The sequence below is a fragment of the Mustela putorius genome, unplaced genomic scaffold (genome assembly GCF_011764305.1).
Source record: "Mustela putorius furo isolate JIRA1106 unplaced genomic scaffold, ASM1176430v1.1 tig00003869_pilon_pilon_pilon, whole genome shotgun sequence".
Taxonomy (NCBI): domain Eukaryota; kingdom Metazoa; phylum Chordata; class Mammalia; order Carnivora; family Mustelidae; genus Mustela; species Mustela putorius.
In genome coordinates this window covers 12,311,703-12,323,096 of record NW_025422021.1, presented here as the reverse complement: position 1 = coordinate 12,323,096, position 11,394 = coordinate 12,311,703, and the positions used below count along the sequence as shown (strand labels likewise).

Below are 11,394 nucleotides of genomic sequence, written 5' to 3'. Positions count from 1 at the left end.
GTGGCTTCCTTTCACTCTTGTATTCGCGCTTTCTGCTGGCTGATGCCCCCGTCCCTGAGTTAATGCATCCAAATACAACGCACTGAAGCTTGAATTCCAATGTGGAACAAAACCCTCTCCAGCTGCGACCATCCTCACTGCTCTTCTGTCCTCTCAGCTCTCAGCGGGAGGAGCTCTGAGACCCCTCAGCAGTGGGTACTTTCACTGAGCTCGGGAGCACAATTAGATTTGAAAAGGAGGACCTGGCTCAGAGCCTAGAATGTAAGGAAGGAAAAGAAGAGGTGGAAATTGACTTTGAAAGGCAATTAAGGGGGCTGCCCACCCAGAGGTCAGGTGGGAACTTAAGGAGCTTACTCCTCTCTGAGATTAATTACCCCACCAGGCCTGTCAGGGCTGGATGTGCTGTGAACTCCTCCCCCCCACCTCTGGGCACCCTTAGTTCTCAGGTGGCCTAGCACTCAAAGCCCCAAGTTCTCTGCGCAGAAAAATACAACAGACTCGTGAGCTGGTCTTAAGAAACACACCAAAGTAGTCTGATAAAATACAAATTTATTAGAAATTTCTCAGCAGCATCATTTCCATTTGCTTTTCTAATCAAAGTACATTTCAAAAAAATTGCAATAAGCTCCCAAAATAGGAGCCACGAATATTTTGAGAACTCAGTAATAAAATAATCAGTAGTACATGTTTCTTCCATTCATCCATCCATCCATCCATTCATGGTTTTAAAAATGTGCAATATTAGCACAGAGAGTCAGGAATGCTACGTAGTACGGAAACTGTATATTCCTGCCATGGTTCCCATTGTGGGAACCCACTACTCAAGAGAAAAATCTAGGCTCTACAGTACATTCCAAAACACAAATGTACGATTTAGCCAAAAGGACCTTTAAAAAAAAAAAAAAGAAAAGGCTCAAGAAGAACAGTTTCCCTTTCTATTCATGTTCAACTGAGGAAATAAATAGTCATTATAATGATATTTTCACACACAGAAACAAAAACCCAGTTGAGGCTTTGCTTAACTGGTATCTGTTTTGCACCATACTTGATGAAGACAGGGGTTTGGTTTTAGTAATTCAGCGGTTGAGCTCCAGCATCCAGGGTAGGGAACTGCCTGAGAGGCACGGAAGGACAGAAATCACCCTAGGATCCATCAGGCAAAAGGGTTCATGCAATCTGATAAACTCTTTGCAGGACACTTGTACCTCAGGACACGTGACTTTCTCACAGATGTCGCAGGTAAGAATGTTGACTTGGCAGCTAGCGAGATAAAGACATGTGAGAGCATTCAGCACAGACGTGCAGAAGGGCAGCACCAAGCTGGTTTTCTACTTTCTGCGCTACTGGAGGCAGCGACAAGCAGATCCAGATGTCCGCACGACACACCGCACCCTCTGTCCATACGCCTACCGACCAGGTTACAGGTAATGTTGAACAAATGCGGAACATTCATTAAGTGCCAAAGGTGTAAAAGTGGACCCAGGAGTGGGGCCCGGATCTCTTTCCTGAATAATCCTACAGAGAACAGGAGTGGTACCCTTCTTCAGACATGGCTACACCACCCCACGCCCCGTCAATTCCTTTCCTTGTTGGATCATTTACGGTAATGATCACCACCCATTCAGCAGATACTTTTATCAGCAAATTTAATGATGTGATAATCTTTCTGAAATTTACAAATGTACAACATATTTATAGAATTACCTTCGGAGAGCTTCAGTGCAAAGATATACATATAGTACATTGTGATAATTATCTGTAAAAATAGGAGACAGCATTAAGTGTAAAAAAAAAAAAAAAAAAAAAAAGACACTCAAGGCAGAGTTTCCATGGACACTTCCAACTATAGGCGAACTGGGAAAAATATATATATATTTTTTTTAATAAAGTACTGAATGTCAACTTTCTCTTCATCTGCTTGTAAAAAATATATGTGCAAAAGTGTGTTTCTAATTATTCCCTAGATAGCTGGCATGGCTATACCTCAGAGTCTTCTCTAACAAGGCTTGCGGTGTCTATAAAAGTGTCTTCTGTTGCAGTATAGGTTGGCACTGGGCCTCTCGGGGAACTTTTAGCAGGGACAGAAGGCATTGGAGGTGGAGTCACAGCCGTGCTGTCCTTCTGTTCATTCTCCATCTAAGGCCACAATGAAACACGGATCAGCCATTTATTCCCCCAACAGGACTAGAAACAGTTTCGTGTGAAGAAAACAAATCATTGCCAGTTTGCTCAAGATAATCTGAGCATACATCCCAGTGAGCCAAGCAAGGGATTGCTAAGGAAGAATGCCGAATGCTTGTGCTAAGACAAATTGTCAACGATTACCTCTGCATAGATCGGATTTTCAAAGTTCGTGGCCGGTTTCGGTTTTCGTTTGAAGATATTCCATTTTGTTGCCTAAATGAAAAAGGGGAAATGGAAAACCTTCAGTAATGGAATTCTCTGGCGTGGATTTGGTCCCCTCAAGCTTTAAAATGTCTTCTTAGTAAAGGACAAAGCAAATTTGGACCTGGGACCATGTGACTTGCCCCTTGGGTAAACTGTTCAGTTCCTCCTCAGACGGCCCCCAAACTGAAACTGAGAAGTCTCTGACTCTTTTCGTCTAATAAATTTCAAAATATTTCCTTGATTTGACATGTAGAGTTGACAGAATCTGTGCCTCTAGAATCTAGAAGCCCTGGGAGAGAGTAGAGATTTCTTCGGGGGTTGCCAAAAATGTAAAGAGAAAGCCAGATGGTAACTCCCATTTCCTAAAATGGGGTTTTGATCCTTGGTCAACGCAAGCATATCCCTTCTCCCTTCCTCATTTCTTCCTATAATCAGAACAGCCATAGTGATACCAAAAATGAGTCTTTACTAAGAGCCCACTAGGTATCAGGGGTTAGCCTACAAGTTTTGCAATTTACCTTCCCAGCAGGTTTGTGAGGTGGGTGCTCTTTTGTTACAGATGAGGAAACAGAGTCACAGCAAGCTCATGTAACTGAATTGTAGGTGGAAGAGTAGGCAGTAATTACAGACTCTGAGGCCCATAGACCAAAGAAGCGAAAGAGAAATCACCATCGATGATGGCGGGTAGCCCGGGGCCTGCTGAAAAGCCGTCCATGGCGCCATTGCTGGACACAGCTCTGGCTACCCAGTGGAGGCCGGGAGCAGATACCCAACTCCAGCAGGTAGCTAAGGCAGCCCATCTATTTTAGGGGTATCTCTTGCTCTGTGAAAGTAGGGGGCCAATATGTGAAGGAGTCAGGGGGGCACATGACCACAGAAGACCATTCATTGTAATCTGTATGTAAGTGAGCACCTACTCCGTACATGACCGCCACCAAGAGAAAGATGACTCATTCAGGCCAAGAGCGGGAAACTTACACCTGTGGAATGGACTACCTGGGGTTAAACAATTACTAATAAGAGGAACCATGGTGATTTCCACTGCAAACCCATTGGGAAACCCAATGCAGATCAATGTGACTTTTGGAAAATGACAGAACGGAGTTACAGGAATTCATGTTCCTAGATTTGAGTCCTTTGAGCCCATTTACTGATGAATGACAGATCTGTGAGCCTCTCTGGCACATGAGTGCTAACCTAAGGAGATCCTAACCAAGTGCCTCTATGGCTTCAAGCCACACTGGCTGCCCCTTCCAGTGCCTAGGGCATGACTGATATGAGGAGATCACTAGATATGCCGGGCAGAAGAGACCTTAAAAGAGTCTCAGCCCCGGGACACCTGGGTGGCTCAGTTGGTTGGACGACTGCCTTCAGCTCAGGTCATGATCCTGGAGTCCCGGGATCGAGTCCCGCATCGGGCTCTCAGTTCCACGGGGAGTCTGCTTCTCTCTCTGAGCTTCTCCTGGCTCATGCTGTCTCACTTTCTCTCTCTCAAATAAATTAAAAAAAAAAAAAAAAAGAGAGAGAGAGAGAGAGAGTCTCAGCCTCAATCGATAAAAGAAAAAAAGAAGAGGAAGAGCAGACATACTGCAAAGAGGAAGATGAGAAAGAAGGGACTATAATGGGTGAAGATCTCTCATTTGAAGTCTTTCCATGTTCATTTTGTTTCTGATGACAGGCGTGCAGGTCAGAGGCTGCAGCACACGCCCCACCCCACATTCCCTTCCTGCTCAGGCTGGGAGAGAGTTCGGTGTAGTGAAGAGATCACTAGACTTGAAATGGACTGAAAAGAAAAAGTAAGTGAGAATATAAAATAAACCTGACACTGCCTTGGGGTTGAGTCAGGCTCAGGGAACATTCAAGACACACAGCATTGTGACATTCAAGTCTTTTGGTGTCTGTGGAAAATTAATCTCCAAAATCCACTTTTATATGTAGCCTGAAGAAAGAAATTCAGTCCCTTGAAAAATATGAAACTGAAAATTCCTTTCTAAGACAACATTTGTATGTGTCTCGTGTGTGTGTGTGTGTCAGGAGGAGAAGGAATTAGTACATGAAATATAAAAAGATAGACAGAGAGGGGTACCTGGATGGCTCAGGGGGTTAAAGCCTCTGCCTTCAGCTTGGGTCATGATCTCAGGGCCCTGGGATCAAGCCCCACATCGGGCTCTCCACTCAGCAGGGAGCCTGCTTCCCTGCCTTTTTCTCTGCCTGCCTCTCTGACTACTTGTGATCGCTCTGTCAAATAAATAAATAAAACCTTAAAAAAAAAAAAAAGAAGAAAAAAGGTAGACAGAGAGCTAAGTTCTTCATTAGCATCTTTTTTTTTTTTTTTTTTTTGAGAGAGAATGGGAGGCATAAAGGGAGGACAGGAAAGGATCTTAAGCAGGCTCCATGCCCACACAGGAGTCCGACGCAGGGCTTGATCTCAAGACCCTGAGATCTCGGCCTGTGCCAAAAACAAGAGTCAGGGAGGCTTAACCGACTGAGCCACCCAGGTATCCCTCATGAGCATGAATTTAGTTCAACTTTTATTTTGATCCAAACAAGCGGAACAGGAACCAGTATCTGAGGTGCTGGAAATCCAACACGACTTCCCAGTTAACTTGGCAGATACCAGTTATGCACAGAGATGGTGCAATTTGAGAAATAAGGATGATGTAAGTGGCCAGATTTCTAACTACCCTTGGATTTGATTTTTTACATCACTTCACAGAAGAAGTCACAGAACCTTAAGACAGAGACATGCCAGATCCTTCTGTCCTCCACTGGGAATATGGGGGGAGGCAGAGTGGAAGAGGATCTGGGGGGCCACAGTGCACTGAGGGAGACAGAAAGCTGATGCTCCACGGACAGGGTCCAGAATGGGAAAATGTCCTGGTAAGCAGAGACAAACTTTTGTACCACAAATATTTCACTTCATATGCCAACAGTGGCCCTAAGGAGAAGCATGAAGACTCTAGAACCCAGAGGTAAAATAGTTGGCCCAGGATCAGAGAGCTAAATCTTATTTAGCTTCATACGTAGCCATTAAAACTAGGGATTGATTAAACATTAACACAAAATTTTCTATCAGATTTATTTACTGACTTTCTCTCTGTAGACCAAATAGTCTAAAAATTTCAAAGTGCCTGAAGGCATGATAGAGAAGTTCCATTAGCGGTCTTTTTTCTTTTACTTTTGGTTGTTAAACACTGTGCCTGGCACACTGAGGGCGAAAACACTGGTTGGTTGGATGGCCACATGGATAGATGGAGAGTATCAACTAGTGCCATCTCGTGGTGAATACAGGTTAACAGCAGAGGAGCTAAGAACACAGCACATTTTTCAGGGAACAAAGATGTACACTGTAGAAAAATTCCACTATGTAACAAAAGGAAAGAGTCTTCTACATGTATCCTTGACACAGTGACACAATGACATAGTGAAGTCATTCTCTAAAATCAAGCACCTCGGTCTGAAGAGACTAGATCTGGAAGTCTGTTGCCTTTCTTTTCTATTATGGTCTCTCATGTCACCAGGAGTATCATGCCTGTTTCAGAAATGTGGCTTTAGCTGTGGAAAATTTTTCAATTTACTATTTTTTTTAAAAAATTATCTTTCTTAACTGCCTATCTATAGGTTCCACGAGCTTATCAGGGTCTCCCTAGTTACCCTGAGCATTAGTAAACCCAGCAACTCTGAAGCCCTTTGCAAATCTCACGTCCCTTCAGTAGCCATCCACTGTTACCTGAGTTCCCTCAGCACCAGGGGAGGTCGGCTTTGTGTCTGGAACTATTTCAGAAGGGTTGATGGGACTTCCATAGTTCTGGTTATCCACATTTCCAGATACAGTCACCTGTGTGCACATTAAAGCACAGTATCCAGTTTTGAAACAATCCTGGCTGTGAAGTTTCTTATTAACTCTTTGGCTCTCTTCATAGCCTTGCTTTCCCACAGACATAGCCAGGCACTCTTTCTCTTACATGAGCCTAACCCCATCGCCCACGACTAAACACTGTTCCATCTTCCCCAAATCAGAAGCACCACCACTATGTCATCCATGTCATGCCTTAATCCTGGGAGGCAAACACACGTATCACAGCTTACACTCTCAGTAATGACAATTTTATTGTGTTGTCTGTGCTCCCGTATTCCCACTGCGGACCGTATTTTTCGATCAACAACTCTGGCTGTACACTGGCCACCAAATCTAGAGGAACAGCATGAATTATTCCCAAACTCATCAGAACTGAGAATCTAATCTTTGGATATTTAGAGTAAAATTAATAATCTGAGAGGACTGCTTATAAGATGCTGAATATCTGAAACAAAGGTATAATGGAATTAATAACCCTCTAGACATTTTTCTGTAACATTCATGTGATTCCAAGGTCCCCTCTTAAGCCCAAATTACTATCAATATATAATTAACAAATTACAAGGCAAAAAATCCACTTTTTCCTGTATTTTTATATTCACTGTTTCATTTCTTTTCAAATGTGGGTATGTTTATAAACATGGCCTTATTTTATTTCAAGTGAAAATGCCAACTGAGATGTCACATCTGTTTTATCATGTGATTAGATTTTTGCTATCGATATCAAAGGATCAGACAAAATGCTTTCAAGATGCAACTATTTCTTTTTTTTTTTTTTTTTTTAAAGATTTATTTATTTATTTGACAGACAGAGATCACAAGTAGGCAGAGAGGCAGGCAGAGAGAGAGGAGGAAGCAGGCTTCCTGCTGAGCAGAGAGCCCGATGCGGGGCTCGATCCCAGGACCCTGGGATCACGACCCGAGCTGAAAGCAGAGGCTTTAACCCACTGAGCCACCCAGGCGCCCCAAGATGCAACTATTTCTGATCTTAGGAAAGCTATTCATAAAATAAACACTTCTGTATTTAAGAGGTAGCATATCTTATGATTTCAAAAGAAGTTTAGGTATTAACAACGAAACCATATTTCACAAAGACAAGAAGGACAGACTAAGAGTTGACAAGCACTAGAAATGGTATGGGAGCTACTGATCCAAAGCCCATGAAAACCTCTTCTCCTTCATCTATACACCTATGTTGTCTCCCTGCTCCTCTTGAAGGGAGTGAGTAATAGGGCTGCACCACAGGAAACTGAGAGAGCTGCCTATCTATTCTGGAGACTTTTGTACTTTTCAGAGATGTATGGGGAAGGCAAGTATAGGGAGGTCACCTCAAATAACACCCTTGTGCTATCAGTAAGAACCCAGAGAGTATATCCAGTCCCCCAAATCTCTATATAATGACCTGACGATCATTCACTTGTCCATTTCACAAATACTTACAGAGAGCCTGTGTGTGCCTGGCACTGCCTGCCAAGCCCCTGAATGGATTCCTAGTTCTTGCCCTGACCACTCAGAATGAAAAGGCTCTTGGTCAGCACCCCAAGGGCCGCTAAACCCCAGCAACTATGTGCGAAATTGGTGTCGTATCCTTGGGTCCATCCTGTGACTGCATATATCAAGCAGAAGAATGAATGAACACTGCTTCCTTCCATTCAAAGGTAAGTTGGGAGAACTCTAAGAGGGTCTTATTCAATAGAACAAGATTCAACAACAGCAGCTCCTCAAAGAAAGGGCTGATTTCTCACCTGCGTTGGCTGAACCACTTTGACATCACTGTCCCTGGATGCATACATTGGGTTTTCAAATATTATGGGCTGCTTCCCCATCTCCATGGCAAAGTTTTCACTCTGATGAAAAAAAAAAAAATAATAATTATATATATATATATATATCTGGTTCACACATAAAGGAAGGTGCCCTCCTCATACCTCAAGAAATTTCAGGTACTATGCCAAATATACCCCAAAAGAACTTACCCCAACCCAAAAAACGGAGGGGGGCAGGAGACATAAGGCTTCCGTATGGCAAACCATTACACAAAGTTAATAAATGCACTCATTTATCAGATCAAGAAAGCAAACATTCCCCCCCTATATCCACATTGTCTTTGGCTCCTTAATACAAATAACTCACTTGGGGATTGGGTTTGTACAACCGAGAAAAGAGTGGGTGATGGAAAAAGAGCTAAGAGGAGAAGAGGGAGATATGAAAAAGGGAAGAACCGATCACCCTGTACTTTTATGCAAGGGCAAACATGAAAGAATTGGGGGAAAGCAGAATACTGAAAGTGATTTTCCAGTACTGATTATAAAGACTGTACTAGTCCACTCATAAAGTAGCCATTTGATCCTCACAAGAGGTATTACTGTACCCATTTCACAGATGAGGACAGTGAGGGTCAGAGTGATCAAGCTCGTGCCTACTGTAACGTCCTTAGCAGGTGGCAGAATTACGATTTGAACCAACCACCGACTCTAAAAATCACTGCTTGTTCTGTCAATATTTTACATTGGTGGTAAAATATATGAGACTAGGAGACGTATTTCCCTACTCTTTCCTTTCACATACAAGGAGTCACCAAATTAAAGCAACACCATGCTCTCTTTCTCCCCCTCCCAAAACACACAAGGCTGCTTAAGATTCCCATTAAATTCAACACTCTTCAGGATTCAACTGTGACTTAGAGCAGAGGTAGAGTTCAATTGTATTACTAGTATTTTTAGAGAACTTTCTGCAACAAACAATGTTTCCTGATTTTGTAGACTATCTTGAGAGGCACAATGCTTTATCTTTTTTTTACTAGGTTAATTTTATTCTCTATAAAAGTATTTCTTTTCTTTAAAAAAGAAAAAAACAGTAAAAATGAAAACCTTCAAACTGTCCCTTGTAGCCACACTCACCATCACCATCGAGCGGTCAATAGCAGACTCAGGCCCAAAACCAGATACTCCGATATCCATGTTAACATCTGCTCCCGATCTGAAGGTCACCCCATTTCCATTTTCAGAGGATTTTACTAGACTGCTTAAGCTGAAAAGAAGTAATTGAAACAATGTGCAATTTTTTAAACAACCTTTGGCAACAGTGCCCTCTCCTCCATATTGCAAACTCTTCCTTCAATGAAGGGCTGGATTCCCACTATGAATCTCCACATCAAATATGGTAGGACATTGCCTCAGCTACATGGAAGTGTTAAAGCACATTCCCGAATGGTGGGAGATCTGAGAGAGAGCCAACCGGTAACTTGCAGGAATAAAGAGTGGTCCATCCCACAGAGAGAGTTCCAGTCTGACCCAAATGCCCACCAGTGGGCACAACCATTTAAACTATAAAATAGGATCTGCACCTAGGCTTCCAAAGAAGCACTTGATTCAGAAGTTGTCATCTGAAATGATGGCTTCAAGTTCACTACTTTTTGTTTCTGCAGAAAAAGCAAGCTGCACACTGTGCTTAAAATATATATAAATAAAACACCTAACTGATTCAAACGGTCCCATCACCCAGGCTTCCAACATCAATCTTCCCCATACTGAAACTGACCTTGGTAGCTTGGGCAGAGAAGGCAAAAGGGAGCCCGTTCTCCGGTAGTGGAAAAATCCTAAAGCCGCCAAAGCGGCGATGATGATGATCAGGATGATGGTCAAGAGCACAGCCACTGCTGTCGTCAAAGAGGGGAGAAGGGACCATATCAGCAGGTGGAAAGGGAAAGGCACCGGAAGACTTTACGGTGGAAGCATGGGGTAGAACCACTCTTTCTCCCAAGACGGAGTTAAACAGAATCTAGACAGCATTCAGAATTTAGGAGCGCTGTGGCCTTTCCAGGCTGCTCATATTCTTAGAACTTACTTGTTCCTGGAGGGACACCTTTGGAAAGCCCTATTTCACAGTGTTTCCCCATGTAGCCGCTGGGACACCTGAAGTAGAAGAAGAATGGTTCACAAGCTATGGCCTTCCTAGGCTTCCAGAGTCATAGCTCTTACAAGCCCGTCTTCGGGTAGAGAGAGGGTAGACTGAGCAAATTATGTGCAGAACAGTCAATGTGTCCTGCACGACCTTCCTGTGCTCTGCCAGTGGGCGATGAGCAGAAAGGATGGCAATCCGACTTTGAAATTCACTTTTGGTGTTGTGACCCTGATATCAAATAAACCTCATGGTGTCACATTTACCCTCCAGAACTCTTCCTTCAAGAGAAAACTGAGAATCACCATTGTGTTCTTTCCTCTGACACGTATTCATTAAGTACTTTCAGAGACCTCCATTTATCTTGCTCCGTGTTAGAGCTTTCTCCGTAATTCTCTTTTTTCCACATCTCTGGCCCAGTTTCTGCTCATCACGAGGGCTTGGGCTGGAGCACCACTGCTGACACCTGATCTCCCACAATCCTAATGTTATTACCACCTCCAGATGAGTAGGGAAAAAATGGGGCTGTCACTTCTCTAAGCCCTTGTTAGAGCTGGCCCACACTCCTGTGGCATCTCCTGGGGAGGCGGGATGGGAAATGCAGAATCCCTGTGAAGGGGGTAGGCCATTTGATCCAGAAGATTCTTATGAACAGTATACAGGTGGAGACACACTGCCTTGGTTCTCTGTGGACTCTCCCAAGGGAGGGCAAGCTGGCAAAGACGAGAAAATTAGTGAAGTGGCAAGGTTCTTGTTATTTTTCTGGCCACTTGGTCTAAAATTCCTCCAGGAGACACAAGGCCTACAGCTTGGACCTCAAGATTCAGACTTACTTGCATTTGGGGAGGTCGTTCTCATCAAAATAGCAACTTCCTCCATACATACACCGGCATGGGGGGGGCATGGTGATAGGACTTTCGATGGCTGCAGAAAGGGAAAGGCATGCAAGCGTTAGTCAGCCACACTCTGCAGGCCACCCAAACCATGCAGATCTGTTCAGGCCCAGGGTTGGGGTGGGGAGTGGGTGGGGCAGGGCAGCTACTTAGCCTCCCTCTCTAAACATTACCTTCCCCTGGAGTCAGATAAATTTCCTTAATAATAAGGTTTTTGAAAGGAATGCACATTTGGTGGAAGGAAAGAGGCAATTTTATAGTATTTCCCCTCCAAACAGTGGAGAGACACTATACTCCAGAACATACATTAATGTTTAAAAGACGCTTATGGTAAAGGGATCTCTTAGGACATTC

The 11,394-nt window shown here is 43.5% G+C and overlaps 1 protein-coding gene across 1 annotated transcript in view; it reads right to left on the bottom strand.

Moving 5' to 3' along the window:
* Positions 1 to 532: 532 nt before the first annotated feature.
* Positions 533 to 11,394, bottom strand: part of LRP2 (LDL receptor related protein 2) — a 105,249-nt gene continuing 94,387 nt past the window's right edge. The window contains exons 53-60 of the mRNA XM_004744018.3: positions 10,981 to 11,071; positions 10,094 to 10,161; positions 9,788 to 9,905; positions 9,148 to 9,277; positions 7,993 to 8,094; positions 6,119 to 6,226; positions 2,326 to 2,397; positions 533 to 2,136 (exon numbers count right to left, since the gene is read on the bottom strand). Of these exons, the coding sequence (XP_004744075.3) occupies positions 1,978 to 2,136; positions 2,326 to 2,397; positions 6,119 to 6,226; positions 7,993 to 8,094; positions 9,148 to 9,277; positions 9,788 to 9,905; positions 10,094 to 10,161; positions 10,981 to 11,071 (848 nt within the window). The 3' untranslated portion in view covers positions 533 to 1,977. The remainder of the gene's footprint in view (positions 2,137 to 2,325; positions 2,398 to 6,118; positions 6,227 to 7,992; positions 8,095 to 9,147; positions 9,278 to 9,787; positions 9,906 to 10,093; positions 10,162 to 10,980; positions 11,072 to 11,394) is intronic.